The 21,750-nt window shown below is 38.7% G+C and overlaps 2 protein-coding genes across 2 annotated transcripts in view; both read left to right on the top strand.

Moving 5' to 3' along the window:
* LOC145997126 (ADP-ribosylation factor-like protein 4C) overlaps positions 1–15,828 on the top strand; it is a 40,900-nt gene extending 25,072 nt beyond the window's left edge. The window contains 1 exon segment of the mRNA XM_083133755.1: positions 15,775–15,828. Coding sequence (XP_082989881.1) covers positions 15,775–15,828 — 54 coding nt within the window.
* Positions 15,829–16,963: 1,135 nt separating this feature from the next.
* LOC145996868 (uncharacterized) lies at positions 16,964–18,829 on the top strand. The gene is made up of 2 exons (XM_083133414.1): positions 16,964–17,175; positions 18,344–18,829. The coding sequence occupies exon 2, from the start codon at positions 18,344–18,346 to the stop codon at positions 18,809–18,811; it is 468 nt and encodes a 155-aa protein (XP_082989540.1). The 5' UTR covers positions 16,964–17,175; the 3' UTR covers positions 18,812–18,829.
* Positions 18,830–21,750: the final 2,921 nt, after the last annotated feature.

The following is a 21,750-nucleotide window of genomic DNA, read 5'->3' as shown; positions in this document are numbered from 1 at the left end:
AAGTTACAGTTAGTTGGTTCAAAAAGTCTCCGAGTTACAGTTACTTGGTTAGAAAGAAAGTAAGCGAGTTACAGTTACATGGTTGAAAGGTAACTGAGTTACAGTTACTTGGTTAGAAAGAAAATTATCCGAGTTACAGGTACTTATTCTTAGTTGAAAAGGTAACTGAGTTCCAGTTACTTGGTTAGAAAGAAAAGTAACCGAGTTACAGTTACTTGGTTGTAAAGGTAATTGAGTTACCGTTACTTGGTTAGAAAGAAAAATAACTGAGTTACAGTTACTTGTTTGAAAGGTAACTGATTTTAAGTTACTTGGTTCCAAAAGTAACCGAGTTACAGTTACAGTTATTTATTTCAAGTCATATTAGTTGAAGTTATTTGGTTCGAAATGTAACCAAGTTAGTTCAACAGGTAACTGATTTACAGTTACATCTGTGCTTCAAAAAGTAACCGAATCGCAGTTACTTGGTTAGATTAGAAAGTAAAGTAATTGAGTTACAGTTACTTGGTTCAAAAAGTAACAGAGCTACAGTCAATTAGTTAAAAAAGTATCCAATTCATTGTTAATTGGTTCAAAAAGAAACCAAGTTACAGTTACTTGAGTCAAAAGGTATCCGAGCTAAAGTTACAGTTAGTTGGTTCAAAAAGTGTCCGAGCTACAGTTACTTGGTTTAAAAGGTGACCGATTACAGTTACTTGATTTGAAAGGTAACCGAATTACAGTTACTTGGTTCGAAAAGTAACCGGGCTACAGTTAGTTGGTTCAAAAAGTATCCAATTCATAGTTACTTGGTTCAAAAAGAAGCCAAGTTACAGCACAGTTATTTGGTTCAAAAGGTACCCGAGCTAGAGTTACAGTTACTTGGTTCAAAAGGTAACCGAATTTCAGTTAGTTCTAAAGGTAACAAAAAAAAATACAGTTACAGTTACTCGGTTGAAAAGGTAATTGATTTTCAGTTACTTGGTTCTAAAAGTAACCGAGTTACAGTTATCGTTACTTATTTCAAACGATAACTGAGTTGAAGTTATTTGGTTCAAAAAGTAACGGAGCTACAATTAGTTGGTTCGAAAAGTAACCAAGTCATTGTTACTTAGTTCAAAAGTTACAGTTACTTGGTTGAAAAGGGAAACGAATTACAGTTACTGTTACTTGGTTCGAAAATCAACTGAGTTGTAGTTACTTGATTCAAAAAGTAACACAGTTACAGTTACTTATACTGATCATAATAGTTTGCAAACACATAGATGAACTTCAGATCGTCCATATACCAGTTTGTATGTTTTACTAAGCTTTGGCCCTTAGAAGGTGAAAGCTTTGGCCCTCATAAGGGCTACGCATTTCTGACAAACCTTTTATTCTCTTAATGAGTATTTACACAGAGATAATGGAGTAATAGCGTCCCGTCTTTTGTCTCTGCTCCCAACAAACGTAAATACGATTATTTTGCCTTCAGTCCCAGCCTTGCAAGTTGCCTGGAGCGACACTGAGTCCGAACGGCAGGTGCGAGAAATGGTAAAATCCGTCTCGAAGACACAATGCATTGAGCTTGGTGACGTAACGTTGACAAACGACTTGTTCAGGCCACCAACTTATTCCAGTTGATACAGGATGAGTTTGTTAGATAACTTATATGGAAGCGTTCTTTCTTTCTTTCTTTTTGAGGTCGATGGTAAGCAGTGGCGCAACCTCAGGGGGATAGGGGCCATTGTCCCCCATCCTTGGACGGATATCGATTTTAGGGTGGCAAACACTAGTGGCCGGGGAGAGTTGGGCCATATTAAATCAATATTGTTTTCAGTTTGCAAAAAATTGGATCTAAAAATGTTCTTGCTGGCTTCGCTCGCAATGTATTTTTTTTCTGTAATGCATTGTACATTACCAGAGAAAGAAGGAAGACTTCTCTTAATTGATTTTATCTTAAATGCATGAACAATTGTTTTGAGGAAAACGGACGTGCATATTTCAGAGACAACTTATGAATTTTAGCTGTTGGTTTTTTATGAGGTGGATGAATCGATTATGTAATGTATTTAAATAACATGTGGTGTATGTATATGTATTTAAGGAACTTTGAATACGTACAGAATTGTGTTAGCATGTTGCATATGTATTTTCTTATTTTACGTGGCTCCATGCTGCATGTGTGTAAAACATATGTTGTACATGAAAGTTACACATGCTATATGTAGAAAAGAATTATATTCGACTTTTATCCCTTTCTTGCGTGATTTACGAGGATAATAACGTCTTTGATACTACTACTAGGCCTACTACTATTATTATTATTATTATTGGTACGTTTATCTTGGTACTTGTCCCCCAGGCAAAAAATCGTGGTTGCGCCCCTGATGACAAGACAACAAAAGTAGCCGCGTTTTGGAAAGCATTGGCAAGTCTTTTATGCACTTGCCGCCGCGTTTGGGGGGGGGAGGGAGAAGCAGCCGTATTCTGGAAAACGAGAAAGTCAAAATTTGCAAATGCGGCTAATTTGTCCATTTATGCAAAAGCGGCGTTTTCTGTCGTCGACTGATTCAGACATCAGCTCTGTCGGATTACTTCACTCTAGTTCTGTGGAACTTTTCAAACAAGCGAGATTTTTGCCAGATTTAGGCTGCATACCGAGCAGTGTATCATCGGAGAAGTATAGGGTGTTCCGTATAGGACGCCGAATTAGAAAATTAAATAAAATAGGGAAAATATCATGAAAATTGTTATATTTCACATATATGCAAGCAGTAACATCTCCCATTTACGTATGAAAGACAATGTCAGGCATATATCCACCCCTACTGAGTCTGCATGCATTTATACGCTGGCAGTGACACTCTGTTGGACGACAGCGATTTGTTGCTCTGTCCGATGAGAACGATTCCGCCTAGGCGATTTCACCGTTGACACTGAACCAGTTGACTGAAACTTCAACATTAGACTGCGAACTATAGACTTGTTAGGTGTTTTCTTCCTTCCGAAAATCGTACGAAGTTTTCGCACTGTCTGCGTTGCACTTTCACCACTTTGGTAAAATGTCTTCAGAATGAGAAAACGTTGCTCAATCGTAAACTGTTCCATATCGTAACCGCAACAAAGGAGTTAAAACAATTGGGGCTACATTAATCGGCATGACAACACATACCAACATTGGTAAGAACAGGTCTGCCAACCTCGAAACAAAACAATAGCACTCGATTTAAATTCGGCGTCCTATACGGAACAACCTTTAAAATGGTCTAATTTCCTTTTCTAGTAAATAGACTCTGCATGTCTGCTGCACCAGTACAATAAACCAGTGATATAGATTCCAATCTGTCAACTCATCAAACAGTTATTCCAATATACAAGAGACAAGCATGACAAAATATTAGATTCAATTCATTATTCACAAAGTACAACATACCTCCATCAATGCAGGAGAACACGCTAAAGCCATTCATATGTTATCATGACGTCATCAAACATGAAAATTCCCAATTAAACGTTTCTGTATTATATATTTTGGACATTTGATGGCAAAGTGCCACTGAATCTCCACCTTTAAAATTAAATGCAATCCTGTAATTTTATTCTATCTTGTAAGTCAATAATTACAATTATCATTTGCATAGAAATTCAAGTATTATACATAATTTAATTAAAACTGTTACATTTGCCTTTAACTCCAATAGAATATTCAAAGGTCGATTACTTCCTCTCTTTGTCTTAAATGATTTATTTTTCATAATTTGAAAGTTCGCACAAACTAAAATAAAGTTCTTATTAAGTAAAGAGGAATTGTTTTAACTGTTCCAGCCAGAATTGTTCACCTACAGCTAAATCTGGGAAAGTATTCTAAGGGTAGTTGTGCCTAATCAACAGCGTTCAGTTTCATAATTCATTGCTCAGAAACCGCATGGAAAACGTTACTTAACTGTTAGCAGAACAGTTGGTTTGTAGTCTGTGCGTCCAAACCCGTGACAACGGAATGGCCCATTTCCTTGAATGTTTAAGTGTTACGAGAATGTACAAGGGCAAAACATACATCTACGGCGAATGTCAAATTGTAAGGTAACGATGACGTTATCTTATAACAAGATTTCTGTTCAACCAGACTGCAACCGAGCTGATTTGTAACTTTCAGTTTAACCAACTGAGTTAAACTTGGCGTAGCTACTATTAGAAATCAGAGATTCCCTTGCACATTTTCAGCGTTCTTAATTGGCGGAAAGAGGGGCAGAAGCGTAGATCGACTTCAAGCAACGACTATTTACGGTCTCACGTTCCCCGTTAATTGACAATTCCCGGAATTGTCACCCGACACCGTAATTCTCTCCCAGATCCACGGCGGGGTAAAATTTCTTAGTTCTTGCAAGAAAAACGAACCCTTGCAGAATGTCGGGGGTTGGGGAGATTAGCAGAGAAGAGCGTAACGGTTGATGTGCGATGTGACATAATACGGGAGTGGTACGCTCGCCAATGGGTTCTTTAATTGTCTCTCTTTGTTAAGCGCTTTGTATCGCAGTCAGTGTTGCCAACCTACATCCGCATTAAAGCGCTAACTTCCACCTTAAATGGAACTAGATTCTCGAAGACACCATGTACAGTCTTGGACACGTCTGGCTTGTAACGACCCAATTGAAAGTAAATAGAGTTGTTACGACCGGGAAGTGTCCATGACTGTACTAACTCCGAGGGTAATTTTATGTATCAGGAGGGGACGGAGTGAGGTACCACCCCCTTCAATCCATCGATGTTAGTTTGAAGTAAAAAACAAACGAAGGCGGCCTCCATGGTGGAGTGGTTAGCGCAGCGCGCTACGACAGCAGGGATCCCGGATTCGAACACCCGCCTGGGCATGTAAGTTCTTCGTGAGTGTCCCTTCATCAATTTCATTATACCATCACTCATCCTCATCTTCGACATTAGCCAAAAGAGGCAGAAAAGAGAAGGAAAATTAATGAAATAACAAACCCGAAATCAAAAGGAAAAATTGCCGGTGATAAATATTATGTCATCTTCACACTGCGCTAGAAAATAGTGGATGAGTATGCAGGGCCAACACAGTAAATGTACCACTAAATATCACATATAAATGCATATTCATGGCAAAAGTCATTGAATTATCAATTCCTCCTTGGCCTATGGGGGCCGGAGCCAGCGAGCAGCGATGGCGCCATATTGAGGAACAGGGGGCGGGCGTCCCCATTTCACAGTTTAATTTGAAAGTTTGCATTTGTATCGACACGTTTCAAAATCAATAACATGCATCGTAGTGGGTAAATTATAGGTATTAGGCGTGTCGATGCAACTTAGCCAAGGGATACAAAAACGAGGCATGATAACCAAAGTGTCACAAGAACCTGTTGGAGTAGCTGGAAGGGGGGGGTCTATCGCTCTCCCAACCTTCCCTCCCCGTAGATGCTTGCCTGTTGCCCGAACAACCGAAGTAACTAATGAAGTAACTCCCTTCCTATGGTAGGCAAGCCACCCTTCTCATACATGTGATCCTTACTTCGCTGAAGGAACAGCGTTAGATATAAAGATCATACTGTGGTGTGGATATGAATTTATTAACAGTTTAATACAAAGTGGGGCTAGATTTGGAGCTAAATTTATCTTCGAGGAGAAGGGACGTATTTAGTGGGGGATGTAGGTGGTCCGGACACCAGCCGAAAGATTAACCAAACCAAAATTAAATCATCAAAATACTTGTTGCTACTGTAGAATACGAAGTTCATTCATTTCCTCATAACTTATATAAATTATTACATTGTGATTATACATTTTCACGTTAACAGTGCCTGTGAAAACTTATGCGTACAATATAATAACACACATACAAATAAGGATTAGGTACTTTCCAACGGTTGCACATAAAAACGTTTTTGGTATTCAATACATTATCCATTTAAGGAAAGTTGACCATTTCTTTGGTAGGACAAATGTTTTTACACAAACGTTAGTGATCTTAATACCAGATAATGCCGTCGTCCGTGGGCCAGCGCGCTACGACTCCAGAGGTTCCGGGTTCGAATCCCGACCTGTGCATGGGTGTTCTTTATGAGTATTCATCAATTCCATCGCATCATCACTCATCCTCATCTTCGCGATTAGCTAAAAGTGGCGGAAAAGCGAAGTGAAATAAACTAAATCAATTAATCAATGCAAGTTATTGAATACATGCAGTTACATCTCCATCGTTTTTTTCATATTTTTATCTGTTTACGCGATAACAACAAAAATGTATTATTTAATGTAATAACACACATATAATAGTATTGTTACTTTAATCTTATTAAGCTACTTCGGACTAGGGATGGCCAAACGGATCCGGATCCGGATCTCAATCTCATTATAATATTACCACACCTTAAAATGTATTAGGCTTGTGATCTTCGATTACAAAGAAATTTTTCATTAGTTAGTCCTACAAGATTTTTTTTCAAGTGTTGTTCCTAAAATACTTTGCTACGCATCTGCTAAGACACTCGTGCACAAAAATAAGCTTACTTGTTTAACATAAAATGGCAGAGGTGATTTTGTAAATGCCATTGAAACGAATATGTATTCATTCGAATGTATTGGAAATGGAAACACACATAAATGTGAGACATTCTATTCCAGGATGAAACCTTTAACACATTTAACAAGATAGAAATGTTATACAAAAATTATACAATTGTTCTACAGTTACAGTTTTAAAAATTAAAATAAAACATTATAATATATGCAGTGTTATATAATTACAAAGTGTAAGACTAACGTAAGTGTATTAATTACAAATCGCGCACGCGCGCACACACACTATATATATATATATATGTGTGTGTGTGTGTGTGTGTGTGTGTGTGTATTAGCAAGTAAAAATATGTTATAAACACATTCTTACTTTCCAAAGAAGCGCTCATGTGTGATGGCCAAACGGATTCGTATCCGAAAAATTTTAGGATCCGGATCTGGCCATTGCTACTTCGGACCACCACCCCGAAATAAATTACTGTATACGCGCCTGTCGTTGAAGCAAAAAGCTCTTTGGAGCATTTCGAAATTTTAGGAGCCAAACGGGAAAGAGCCACATCTAGTTCTGAAAGAGCTGAATTGGCAACACTGGTCAGCCCTGTCCTTTCCCTCGGCAGACGACGGCGACGAATTCCTGGACGCCTGCCCACCCGCTTATCGCACAGTCGATGGTAAACAAGCTATTCTTGCCCCGTCGCCCCCAAACTTTCGGTTCAATTGTTGGCGTCGCTGAGAATAAAGAAGAAGAGAAGTCGCTCGCATGTAGTACACCTCGAGGCATGGAACGATCGCAATGTCGCGAAAAGCTATGCGAGTCGGGGCTTTCTTGCAAGGACAGGCGCTGGGAAAGAAAGCCCTGTATTGTCCCTAGCATTCCCAGGGAGACCAGACGGCCTGGGATAGGCAGGGAATTTCCATCTGCCGCCTGGGGAAAACTTTCGTCCTGGAAATTTACATATCAAAAAAATTAAGAAAATAGTTGCAACTTTGTCGGCCATCAGGCTTGTTAAAGGTCCAAGAATTTTAAATAAATTCAATTCCGGTCCAGGAGAGAAAATCTGCAAGCGTAAATGGTTTCTGGACCGTAAAGAACCTTTTTACCTGTAAAGTATTTCATACCTTTTTTCCGGATAAATTTGAATGCGGTCCAGCAACTTGAACCGAATTTAAATTGTGCGAGAAAAAATTGTCCTGTCCTGTTACGGAACCCGAAAGAATGTATGAGATCCTGGACGTTTAACAACCCTGCTAGTGGAACCACGAGCAAAACAACCTGGGCAGACCCGCGACTCCTGTGCACCGTACCCCCGCGAGTAGGGGAGGGGGAGAGCGGACCATGCTTCCTTATTGCCCGAGCTAAAGGGAAGAAGGGAAAGCTGCGCGGCGACTTTTCGTCCCAAGGTTTTTTTCCTTGTGGTCGATCTGTACCATCCCTAACTTTCCATCCTCCCCACCCCCCCAATCTTTCCACTCCCAATATAACATGCATGGTAAACAATGCATTTAGATCATTAGGTTTTCTTATAAGAAATACGAGGAATCTAACTAATGTAGACAGTATTTTCCTCTTGTATAATGCAGTAGTTAGAAGTAAGCTTGAATATGGTTCTAATGTTTGGTTTACATATTATAAATCCCAGGAGTTGGTAATTGAAAGAATTCAAAAACGATTTTTAAGATATGTGTATTACAAAAAGTATAATCTACCATCATACTATAATAACTTATCATACAATGACCTACTTAATGAGTTTAATTATGAAACACAACACAACAAATATTTCTGTACAAAACAATGACTGGCATCATAGATAACCCTACTTTTCTCCAAAAGATATGTTTCAATGCAAAGAAATGTGGCTTAAGGCTGCTGCAATTCAAGTCTTATGATATTCCTAAAACAGAAAGATTAAATAATTCGCCATTATTTAGAATGTCCTTTGCTTACAACAAAATATCTATATTGCAATCTAATCTTGATTTCAGTATCTCAATCAATGAGTACAAAAAAATATTAAGACAAGTGTTTACAACATAAATTATAAGATTTAGTGTTATACTTAGCAATATATCACTGCAAATGAATAAAAATGACATTTTTTTTGTCTTGTTCTGTATTGTTTTGGGTGAAGCGCTTCTAAATTGCTAATTGGGTGTTATATGATTCTCCCGTAGTATAGTTTAGTAATTTATATTACATTATATTTGTGTATGTGTTCTACCTGTGATATGTCTCACTGTATTATATTATGTGTTTCTCTTGTTTTTTTTTATTGGCTACCTCCTGTAAAAGGAAATAATTTCTCTGTTGAAGGAAATAAATAAATAAATAAATAACTCCACCATGTTCTATATTTAATGTTTTAAATAAGAAAAATAATAGTTTTATTTTTAAATATTTAAGTATTACTGTTAAGGCATACATTTATTGTAGGTATGCATTTATTTAATACTTCCTTAAATAATATCAAAAGAACAATAATCTCTTAGCTTAAATTGCTACATAATTTTGCACTGAATGTACAGGGTGTCCATAAGACACACAACCGGAATTTAGAACGTACGTAACTTTTGTACAGAAAGCGATAGAGGCATGAATATTAACTTTTTTTTTCAAGTGAATATTTTAAAACATTAAACAAGAAAATTATTCTCTACATAAACGTTCAGTATGGGGGGAAAGTTACTAAACTGTAAAAGTTTTTTGTACGAAGTAAAAACAGAGATGAATTAAACAAAGTTTAAAAGAGTAGCTTGCAATATTTCTCAACGTGTATCCATGGCCCCTGTGGGTATTTATCGAATTGATGAAAGAACGATACATTTCTACGTATTTTGTGAATTACACTACGATTTAAGGGGTTAATTACGACGTATTCATAAAAAATAAGACGTGTTCTGGTAACATTGGTTTTGCAGAGGGCAGTGCCAGACATCTGGCTATGCTCTTCAATCAATGCCCAGATATAATAAAATATTTCAAATTTATCGTACAAAGAGATGTGTAGGTTAGTCTTATGTGCGATAAATTTCAAATCTTTTATTTCATTTGTCCAGTCTCTGAATTTTGACACGTCCTTTCCTCTTGTACAAATGTTTATTGTTCTTTCCTAATTACCTTTTTCGGTGTACAAAGGTTTATTGTTATTAATATTAATCTCTGTTATTAATTTTGTAATTCTTGTGGCATTTAATATTTAAACCTATCACTGATAGTGTCAGGATAGTGACTAACCTTTATGTACATATCTTGTATGAGATGTTCCCTGGGAATTACGATTGTGTTTTGTCTTTACTTTTAGTTCGGACTTTGAGTTTTAAAAAGTGATGATGCTGAATTGTAAGATGCTGTTATTTCTTTGAAATTCCAATGGATTTGGGCACATAAGTATTGATTTTGCTAAGAAGTAAAATATACTTATTTTCTCTTAGTGAAAACTTTTCTTGATTATTGACCAACGAACGGAGATATTATTACCCAACCCAAAACGTGTCAATTTTCACTTCGTTGAATACCTTTTTATGTGTGCCAACTAATTGACTAGATGCTTTTACTTGTTGAATGATGAAAACAATTTTTGTTTTCATTCCATACATTATCTATTTTTTTATACATTACATTCATCTTCTCTACATCTTATTTATACTTTCAACAATTGAGGGGTCTAGTGAGAGAGGGAGCTATGCTACAAATCTTGAAAAGTTTATTTTTTGGCATTTTCAGTCTTCTCCTACCATCTGCCATCTATCATGTGAACGACAACCATGTGGCATAGCTCTCGCTTGTTCTGCAGCAGATTTTCTGAGTTCTTGAATACGTCCTCATCAGCATTTTGAGCGAGAGAAGGAGCTATGCCACTTACTGATGGTGTCTGCAATAGGAGTGGCAGAGGTTGTGTTGCAGTAACCGGTGCAAGATTTACTATCAGCCCTGAAGTTAAAAAGATCTCATGGCAATAATGCCTTATATTCCTCCAGTTCTTCATGGTGTTTACCAAAAACTAAAATCCACAGAAACAATGGACAGTGAAGATCCTCCAGAAGACATATGAAGTTGTCTTTATGTAGATCATATGTAACCCTGTGAACATGATTTGCACTCAGGCAAAAGTATTTAAGCCTTGTTCAAAGTATTTGATGTGCTAGATTGATTTTTCCACATGGGTATACTACAACAATATACCACACATGTTCATAATAAATGGTATTTATATTGAAATTCATATTTTTCTTTTTGAATAATTTACCTTACAATATGTTCAGAAAAAAAAATTACCCTTTGTTATACAAATTATGACTCAACGCAATGCTTTAGAAAACTCAATTTATTTCCATTTCTTGTCAAAGTGGCATAGCTCCCTCTCTCACTAGACCCCTCAATTTATTTGTATTCATTCATCTTGTGGTGCCATCTATGTTTGTTTTTCTAAACTAATTTGTATCCATGTCTTATTCAAATATCTGGTTTGTAACAACTCTTTTTGAAACAAATAACCACACTTACGTAATCAAAATTAAGTTTTTTTCGCCCTGGGCAGTCGCTCGGTTGTCCGGTCCTTAAGCCGCCTCTGTGTAACTAAGGAGTAAAACTGAAATTTTCACTTGATTGTGTACATGGCGTAATAATGGGAACAAATAATGAAGTGAAGTTATCCATGAAATGTGCAACGACAATGTTGCAGTCTGCAAATATTAAGAAATGTCTATTTCTAAATAGCGTAGTGTAGTGGTAGCGTCGTCGCCTTGTAATCAAGGGGTCCCGGGTTCGATACCAAGTGTAGGCACATGGTGGTTCGGATCCCACTTTAAATTGTAGGTGCAGTTCCCAATTAACAAAGTACATATACTGATTTCTCATATGCCACACACACACACACACACACACACACACACACAAACTATACTCGTACCTACAAGTCATATCACCTGAATATAGCTTATAAATATAGAATACAAAATATAAAATAGTATACAAGATATTTTTAACAATTTCATTCATACGGGTATCATTTACACATACAGCATGTCTTTCAATCGTATATGTTGTTTCCCACCTTATCAATTAATAGATAATAACCAGGGGTTCCTGGTTCGAATCCCGGCCTGGGCATGGATGTTCGTGAGTGTCCATTCATCAATTTCATTGTATCATCACTCATCCCCGTCTTCGCAATTATCCAAAAGTGGCACAAAAGCGAAGTAAAAGAAAGCAAATCAATCAATCAATAAATAAATAATATGATCTATCCAGCCAATAACAAACATTAATATATTAGACCACTACCAAGCACGTATGTAGGGGGTACATAGGGTCCGGACCCCCTCCTCCGGAAAGACTTAGTAATTACTAAAATTAAATAATGAAAATATTATTGTTATACAATCGAGGGACTTGCTGCAAGGCAAGGATTATATTGGGGTTATATGACTTTGAATTGACGGTTGAATATAGCCTGACCCACGAGTCTTTGCCGCGATCGGCGCAGCAGAACGGGAGAACCAATGTTGCTAATCTGTCTCGAACGTTGAGTTTTAAACGCCATGCACCAAGGCTGGGATTAATATGTGCTAACAAGTGGCTTTATATGTACATACATACATATGGACTAAAACTTCGCTAAATATGGACTAACACATGCGTAAAATTACCCAAAATGATGCAAAGAAGACTTCTTCATAGTGATTTCAAATAAAATTAAACAATTTATTATTTTTCCATTGCATTAATGAACCTGGTTGCATTTTAACTGTTCACTCCAAATAAGCCTGTACACACTGGTACTGGAACTGCAACGACATGTGGTACACGACTGACACTACCACTGGTTTGAGAACTAATAACACTGTTCTACACACGTTTTGTTACAGAAATAAGAGTACACAATCTTTACTAATATGAGGATGCTGAATACGGAAGTGTTTAAAGTTATGGTCTCCCCCAGTTAAGAAAATTATCATAAAGCATCATCAGCATTAAGTTAATTTGCGTCTGTCTTTCACGGCATCTCTCATCTATGTTTCACGCTTTAATTTCAAAATTTGAATTGTATTAATTCTTCCCAGATATCGGCGGGGGGAGTGGAACAAGTGCCCCCCTGGCCTCCTTTTGTGGGCGCTCTTAATATATTTATTAAGTTATGCCCTCATGGATTATGAATAATTGTTATGTAACGTGAATTATGCTTATGTTGAAAATAAGCGCCAATGTATTGCTTATGGGTAACATGAATTATGCCGTAACTTCAAATTAAGGTCCAATCTTAGAAAATTAAGAGGAGGTCAATTTCAGTAAGAAGGAGATGCTTTCCTTTCTGCAATAGAAAAAAGTGAACATTTGTAGAACAATGTAACTTGCGAACGTGTTAAACCGCGACAATTGGACCACAAATACTCCTCCTTAAGCAGTATCATTGCCTCTCTGTGATGGCCGACAGTCGGCTGCCTTTGTTATACATTTACAAACGATGCCGTCTTCCGCAACAATAACAAAGGAAGAAGTACATATATTGCCACCAGACGTTAAGCCGCGCGGTTTTTCCATTTGTTATGAACTTGTCACCCATCAAAGCATACCAATTTTAACAAAGAAAACAACATGCGTCGCATTAAGCAACAAAAATAACAGCTTCCTTCATACAATTCCTACAAGAACACGTACCGGAGCCGAGAGTTGAAATGCTCATTCATCCACATAATTTATTTCTTTTGAGCAATTCTAAAGTGATGAAATATGAACAAAAGTACTGTAGGCATTATGGAATATAACGTTCACTAACCAAGCACATGCACTTTCATATACACGCACACAACATCAAACCGGTCAAATACTTACAATAAAAATACGTATGGTGCTTCCAATCCAATAAAACTCACCGTCACTTTGCATTTCTCCTTCCGTGACAGAAATAGTGCTACATATTTACAGTTGGCAACACTGGTTACTAGCTAGCCAATGAACATGTACTGCATAAAAGAAGCAACCACTACGTCATGCTATATTGCCACATTACCGTCATTGTCCTTATTATTTCTCAGATACTTGGTTCGACCTCCTGAACCGCCAGCTGGAGCGCTATTATTTTCAATGATGTTTGCGCGAGTGTATCGAGGAATGGAATGACAATTGGTAACAATGGCGAAGGTTGGCGAACAGGGTAGAACACGTGATGCTAAGAACGAAAATTGGTATCTGCGCAACGGCAGAGATTGCCGAGTTGGTCTCTACCTTGATAAACATTTTTCCAAAGAATTATTATGCACTACTACTACTTACAAAAATATCCATGGAATATTAATCAGGGACTTTGCTTTACGTCAACTGTAGGGTGACCAGACATACTCTTTTTAAGAGTATTATACTCTTTTAGAGGTTCATATACTCTATACTCTTTTCAATTTGCAAAAATCCCCAAATATACTCTTTTCCTTGCTATAGGGTGTTTTTTTTAGAGTGATAGAACTTTGAATTGAAATAAAACACATAAAAAAATAAGTTTGAAGCCAATTGTGTTTTTATTTGAAAGATAACTTTCTGACATTTACTTTTTGAAAATAATTTCCGGCATATGTCCACCACGACTAGCTGTGATGAACCGGATTCGATCAGTCCAATTTTGAACCACTTTCTCCATTAATTGGGGACGTATGTCGTTAATAACACGAGTTATGTTGGTTTCCAAAGTGTCAATTGAAGCTGGTTTATCAGTATAAACCAGAGACTTTACATATCCCCAAATAAAATAATCCAGTGGCGTTAGGTCCCATGATCTTGTGAGGGCAATTCACTGACAGCACCGATATTTCCGAAGTGCTCTATACGTTTGGCGAACAGAACTTGATTTTGGAAATATATTTCCACAATTTGTAAACGTTGTTGCGGCGTCAGTCTTTCCATGATCATTTGCCAATGCTCACTGATATGAAATGACAAAACAACATGTCATCAAAACAAAACAAATGACATCTATCCCTATCGAAAATTCTATCACTCTTAAAAAAACACCCTTTATTTCATTTCATTCATTATTTTACGCGTAAAAATGCGTTAAAATCCACAGAAAGAAAAGAAACAATCATGGGTAAGTGGTGGTCAGTACAGGCTGAGTCAAATTTAAAAGTGATTGTGCCTCTTATAAAATTCTTGTTTACTCTGCCTGGTATAAATGTTGATTGTGAAAGACTCTTTAGTGTTATGAAAACTTATTGGCGAGAGTAAAAAAGTACACTCCTGGTGTCAACATTGATTGAGTTGGTGTTTTAAGTCCACTTTGTGCACAGTAAGGCTAATTGGGACTGGACCTACAGTTTAAAGTGGGATCCGAACCACTATGTGCCTCCACCGGAGTAGTTATGCACCCCCGTAGAGTCCGATAAATCAATTGATTGGAAAAGATCGATCAAAGATCAATTGATGACCAAGCAGTGTGGGCAAGCAAGGGTGGGTGTTTTGGGTGATGACGTCATAAATGGGTGGGGTTTATTTTGTTAGGAGGGATTTGATTGGTGTGACGTCATTGAATGGGTTGTGATTAATTTGTGAGGAGTGTTTTGATTGGGGGGGGAGGAAAAGTCGGTGGGGGAATTGATAAGATGGTTTCCTGTTGTTAATGATGAGGTGACGGTTTTCTGGGAATGTTGATATGGGTTGGGGTTTCCTGTTGTTAATGAGGAAGTGAACCATGATATGGGTTTCCGTTTCGGTTGGGGGGCGTAAATGACTGTTGAAGTTGATAAGAGTGGACTGTTGAGAAGATAAAGGAGTTGGAAAGGAAATGTGTTGGGATATTGAAGTGATATGGAGAGATTGTGGAACACGTGTTGGGACATGTCGGATGTTTCTTGGAATGGGCGTGTAGAAGTTTGTGGGAACGTTGATAAGGTATGACTGTGTGCAGGATACGTTAGTAGGCGGCGGAATGGAGAGCGGGAAAAAGGAAAAGAGTGGATGTGTGTAATTGGTTTTTAGGGGCGTTGGTTATGAGTTTAGTTGAGATAAATGCTATTTGTGTAGGAACATGTGCTGGTTATGCAAAGATAGAGAAAATGTGATACTGTTTTTGCTGGATGGAGAACGGAAGGAAAGAAAAGAAAACAGTACGTTTCTCCGAAGAGGTGGATGTGTATGTGATACCGGGAGAGGAGGATCGACGAGGTACGTGGGCACTCGACGCTCTGCGCGAGAGGATGCGCAAGGAACTTCAGGGAGAAGTTATCAGCGAGGAAGAGGAGGGGTAGGTAGGTATATAAAAAGTTCCGTTGTGTTTGAATTTCACTATTCACCAGACATCTTCAGCTGTGTACATGATTGGAGATAGTTGTTACCGGAGGAAGCGATAGAACCGCTATTCGAAGGTAAGTATGATGGGTTTGGTGTCCTGGGTGTTGACGTTTTTCGGTGGGGTGATTGGAAAATTATCCCCAGCTGAACCAGTTTCGGATTGTAGTAGTGACGTACCTGCTCCTGAAAGTTTACCGGAATCATCGATACGTCCAGGTGGGAGTACGGAAGAGAAATGGTATGAGGGTAGTTGTATTAGCGAAGCAGAATTTCGACGTAGTTGGGAGGAAAAAAATGCCGCCCATCATGTATACGAGAAACTAAAACGCTGTAGAGGAAAACGTATCGATGATGACGGTAAACGTTCAAGGAGGAGGAAACAGAATATTCTGAAGAATGTTGTGTCTAACCCCTTATATGGCTATACGGAGTACTCTCCATGTAAAACAACGTGTCTGGCATACCCTGCTACGATTTCTGGTCTAGGGAAAGTGAAGTCGTCGGTCAAACCAAAATTGTCTGGTGGGAAGAATTGTGAGTTGCTGATTATAGATGCACCTGTAAGATTCCGAGAATCTCTTCTGGTCACATATTACAGCAGGAATGTATCGCGTGAAAGATCTTTGGAATTGGACAATGACGGATTTGCTATCAGTATGTTCTATTCCCGACATCGTACGCACGGATTATGCGAGACACATTTTGTTACAGAGAGAGCTCCCGTGTACAGCCACTTACCGTACTGTGTGTGGTCGGAGAAGGTAGCAGATGATATAGCTGCACACGGGTACCAGGCAGGGCCGTTCATTGTAGTTACGGGGGTTACCTCAACTAACTGTATATGCCAGGAAACAGAGACGGAGTTAAATTCCGAGCATATAAATGTAGATTATCTGCATGTTCCTCCTCAATGTGTTGCCACAAAATATCTGATGCGAGCCGGCGAGAATTTGAGACATTCTGTTTCAAGCATCGAGATGGTTCGCTATGAGAATTTGGAGGAGCTAGTTAGTGAGGAAATCCCACGTGTCTACCGAGTAGGGTGCCACAAGTCCTACATGATAGTTGATTACTGTGACGTTTCAACGTTAATGCAGATGTTTCGAAAAAGTTACCGAGACTCTGTATTAACGTTGAACGAGATTTTCAAATGGTTCCACACCGGTATAATGTTAAACGAGTCGATAGGCACGGTAATGGGTGTGAACGGCCATGTTTTGGATCCTGCGGAATTACTGGAGTACGGTAACGATCCGACAATAAGTGGACTAAAAAGAATATTCATTTTTCTTTCCAGCATATACAAAGTGGAGGAACAGTTTTCCGGAAGTAGAACCCCACCGACACGGCGGTACCCAGATATCATAGAAGAGACGGACACCTCAGAAATTGACGAAGAGTGAACGGTGAGAAAGCATATTGTTTTTGTTCTGTATTCCGGAGTAGGGTATAATTTCCGAAACTGAGGGTAAAATAAAAAGATCGATATTTAAAAATAGTAATGAACGTGTTCATATATATTTAAAATGAGCTATGAATACAAAGTTAGAAGCGATAGAATATAAAAAAACAGAAAACTCACCGGAGATTCGGTACTTATACCTGTTGAGCTTCTTCTTCTTCTTCTCCGGAAAGTATCTCCACTATCTCCGGTTGGGGGTTATTTCCACCCGAAGATAGTGAAGTAGTAGAGTTACCAGCATTCGGTATCAGGGGGGAGGACAGGCGTGCGAACAATAGAGCAGAACTCGGAGGGGGAATTTGTGGAAGAGCTGCAGGTTCGAGAGGCACGGGTTCTGTAGCAAGAGTGTGAGTAGTAGAGGTAGAAGGTTTGGAACGGTCGAAAGGTGACGGAGACGTAGGTATTAGAGGGGGTGGGGGGTTTACTGTTGTGGAAGATGAAGAAGTTTGTTTTCGTCTTAAACTCTTCCCTGATTCTAGATGCTGGTAACGTCTTACATGTCTTTTTCGGAGAGTATCGAACCTGTAAATAGATAGAAATATTTTGTGAGAAAATGCATATCAAAATATGTAGAACGAATTAGTAATGATTAAAATGTTTAAATTTAGAAGAACGTTTGTAAGTATAGGACAGTATGTTTCTATGTGTGAATCGGGAATTATCAGATACTTTAATCGAAAAATTGTAAATATGCGTGTATAAGAAATTATAATTTGAGAATTCCAGAAAAATGTATTCCAATATAATAGACGTGTCAAAATATTGTATTATAAAATATGGTATTTACCCTTTTTGGTGGGTACGGCACTCGTCCAGAATCTCGTTCTGCATATCATGAGTACCGAATCTCCGGTCCAGCTCCTCTTCCATCTGGTCCAACTGTCCCCTCATGGCGTCTATTTTTTGCTTGAAGAATTTTCTGTTTTGCTGATTTATCCTGTGATATTTCGCCAATATATTCCTTATTTTTCTGAGAAACGTCTCTTCCGTACCCGTCATCACACCGAATATCTGCATTAATATGAACTGTGTCTGCATCATGTTGCCCATGGTGAAAAACTTTTGCTGAAAACAAAAAAACATATGTCTTACTTTTTGTTTTTTATTTCCAGATGGCATCCCTACCGTTCGAATTTGACCTCCTACACGCGAATGTGAAAAATGAAGCTGAAAGTGGAGGTGAGAGAAGGAATCTATGGAGCAAGACCCATGCGAAGCAGGCTGAGAAGCAGATTGCGTGCTTTGTAGATTTTTGCGAGGAGAATGGTTTAGCTGGAGAGTTGTTGGAAAATCTGGAAGAGGTGTGCAAGGATATGGAGGTTAGGCTCGACAACCTCGTCAAGCTGTTCACGTACATATGCGACAAGAAACAAACAAGTCCGGTGTTCGAGGGGTTTATTGAAAATATAAGAAAAGCTACCTATGTACCATCCCACTTCAGCATGAAAGTGTGTTTTGAACTGATGGAAGTTTTCAAAGGTGTGCGGAAGCAGAGAGGTATAGATAAAATGGGGGGTACAGAAGGTGAAATGGAGAAGAGGATGCTAGAGATTTTGAAAAAACGCAAATTGGATAACTAAAAACTAACAATGCTAACACACTAATCATCTTATTCAATTTTCGTTATTTCTATATATGTAATGTATATAACTTGACATGTGTGCATTTTGAATAAATGGAAATAATAAACATATATTGAATATATATAAAAAATGATTATGTTAATTATTTACTTGGAATACTTACAAAGTTCTCTCTCTCCATATTCTTGATGGCTTCTATAAGATGTCAGAACAAACACTGTCAGTGTATTCGACAAGTTTCATTTTCCATTCGCAATATCAAAAGGAAATGGGTGGATGTTGATATCTCTGTAAGGAAATGGGTGGATGTTGATATCTCTGTACGGAAGTGGGTGGATAGCGGTATCATATTCTGCTAACGAGAATGACAAACCATTCGCAGTATGTCACAGAACCCGCTAACACACATAACTCATGGTTAAAGTGTAAAACCGTATACCTTTGTAACCGTAAGTTAATGACCGCTAATAACAGTATATATATATATATATTTGTAACCGTAAGTTAATGACCGCTAATAACATATCACACACACACACACACATATGTCAGAGTATATATATATATATATATTACATATACATATACACCTTGACCTTGACCTTGAACTTGAACTTGACCTTGACCTTGAGATGACCTTGACCTTGACCTTGAGATGACCTTGACCTTGACCTTGACCCTGACCTTGACCTTGACCCTGACCTTGACCTTGACCTTGACCTTGACCCTGACCTTGACCTTGACCTTGACCCTGACCTTGACCTTGACCTTGACCTTGACCCTGACCTTGACCTTGACCTTGAGATGACCTTGACCTTGACCTTGACCTTGAGATGACCTTGACCTTGAGATGACCTTGACCTTGACCTTGACCTTTAGATGACCTTGACCTTGACCTTGACCTTGACCTTGACCCTGACCTTGACCTTGACGTTGACCTTGAAACTTCAAACCCGGATATCTCGGTAACCGGAAGTGCTAGACCGGAAATGACACCATATTCGGATTCTACGCCTCGAGATCTATCGATTGGACAACTTGACCTTGAAATGACCTTCAAACTTAAAATCGCTATATCTCGACTCCTAATTGACCTAGGAGGATGATTGATAGCTTGTTGGACTCGGAGTAAAGGCCTCTTTCCGGTGAACCAGGTTTCATTGTTCTAGGACCGACCGTTTCCTAGTTTCGTTATTTTCAATCGTAGACCCCCCTTCAGACCACTCTACTGAAAAGTCTCGACGTGCAGATTACGAATTTGTCATCACTTCCGGTCTAGCTCAATTAGGAGCCGAGCTATTTCCTTATCTACGTCCTTCTTCCTTTGTCGATAGATAAACATTTCAGACGTTCCTTCGTTACGCATTTATCTACATCCTGTATCGCGCGTGTTCAGATAAACATAAAAAACGTTACATAGTGATATCAAACAGGAAAACATGTGGTGAAGCCTGTTAACCATTTCCGGGATAATTACATAGGGTCAGTAGAACCGTTAGGATCGGAGATAACTGTTGCGTCATGCTTGCATATATAAAGAACGGCGTTCTCTCCACAAGACAGTCTTCGTGAAATAATCATTGTACGATCATGGACAAACAGTTATCCGCTGACGATCTGTTAGTGCTATATCGTGACGGATATTACACAACATCTGCACAATTACGGGAAGTGTTGGCGATCATTGCGCACAAAATCATCGCGGGAGAAAGTATCTCATTGGTCGAGGAGTATGACCGCTTACTAAGGACAGTGACAACATCCGCATCCGATCTTTCAGGAGGAGGATGGACAGGTATTCCCGAAGAGTCCCCAGGCCCCCCATCGACACCTGATCCTGTATCCCGAGTAACCAAGGAGACGCAGGCATTCGACACAGGAACTAACGCTGCATCCAGATCACACCCGGAGCCTTTGCCAGGACCGTCATGGAGACCGGACCCACCAGCAGAACAGCCATCAAATGGGAAAGGTAAGAAAAGGAAACGTGCTTCAGTGTCTCGTGAACAGATAGGGAATATAACATTACATAACATTCAAGAACGTGAATATCCTAAATTCCGTTCCAAGGGACGACGTGTTGAATTCAGTTTCTCACAGCCACCAGAAAATGTCGATCCTCACACTTGGATTCGCGAAGGTGTTGAAAATCTTCTCATCTACGTTAAAAAAGACACCAAGGATGAAGACAAAATAGGTTTAACTTTGTCTAACATATCTGACCCAACTGTGAAAGATATTTACATCGGGTGGCATAGATGTGATCAGTTGCATAGTGATATGGTGTGGAACATTATGTACAAAATACTACAAAGTGCGAAAACCTTCACTGCTACAGATCGTTTAATTTTACGAGCAGACCATGTCAGTATACCTGTTGGAGGTGGGGGTAATCGAACATATTGTTTACCTAATTACATGTTAAGTACACAGAAAAGAAGTATCGTCGGTGTGCCAAATAGAAAAAAACCACTCTGTTTAGCTGAAGCGCTGGTCATAGGGAAAGCCTATGCTGATAACGATCCTTCCTATACTCGATACAGAAAAAACAGAAATCTTCTCAAACCTGTTTTCGAAATTATGCGAAAAGCAGATGTAGATCTGACAGACAATACGTGTGCCGTAAGTGGAATTCCCGAACTGAGAAAATTTCAGCAAGTTCTCTCAGAATATAAAATTATTGTATACAACAATCTTAAAGATGTTTTGTTTGAAGGACAGGTTGAAAACGCTTCCAAATTTATATATCTTCTCTACGATAACCTGAGACAGCACTATGATGTGATAGTGAACCGTGTTGGAGCATTTGCGGCAAAACAAGAATGTCGCGGGTGTAACGAACTCATATTTCAGAAAGCTCATAACCATCTGTGTAAACAGTTATGTTCTATGTGCCGTTCAACTCCACCGTGTGTGCCTGAACAGGGTGTTCGTAG

The sequence above is a fragment of the Lepisma saccharinum genome, chromosome 13, assembly GCF_977018435.1.
Source record: "Lepisma saccharinum chromosome 13, izLepSacc3.1, whole genome shotgun sequence".
NCBI lineage: Eukaryota > Metazoa > Arthropoda > Insecta > Zygentoma > Lepismatidae > Lepisma > Lepisma saccharinum.
The sequence above is the reverse complement of the archived record's forward strand: the minus strand, read 5'-3'. Positions and strand labels throughout refer to the sequence as shown.

What these genes read in the sequence shown, in the direction of transcription:
- LOC145996868 (XM_083133414.1), top strand. Translation starts at nt 18,344, where the DNA reads ATGGCATCCCTACCGTTCGAATTTGACCTCCTACACGCGAATGTGAAA.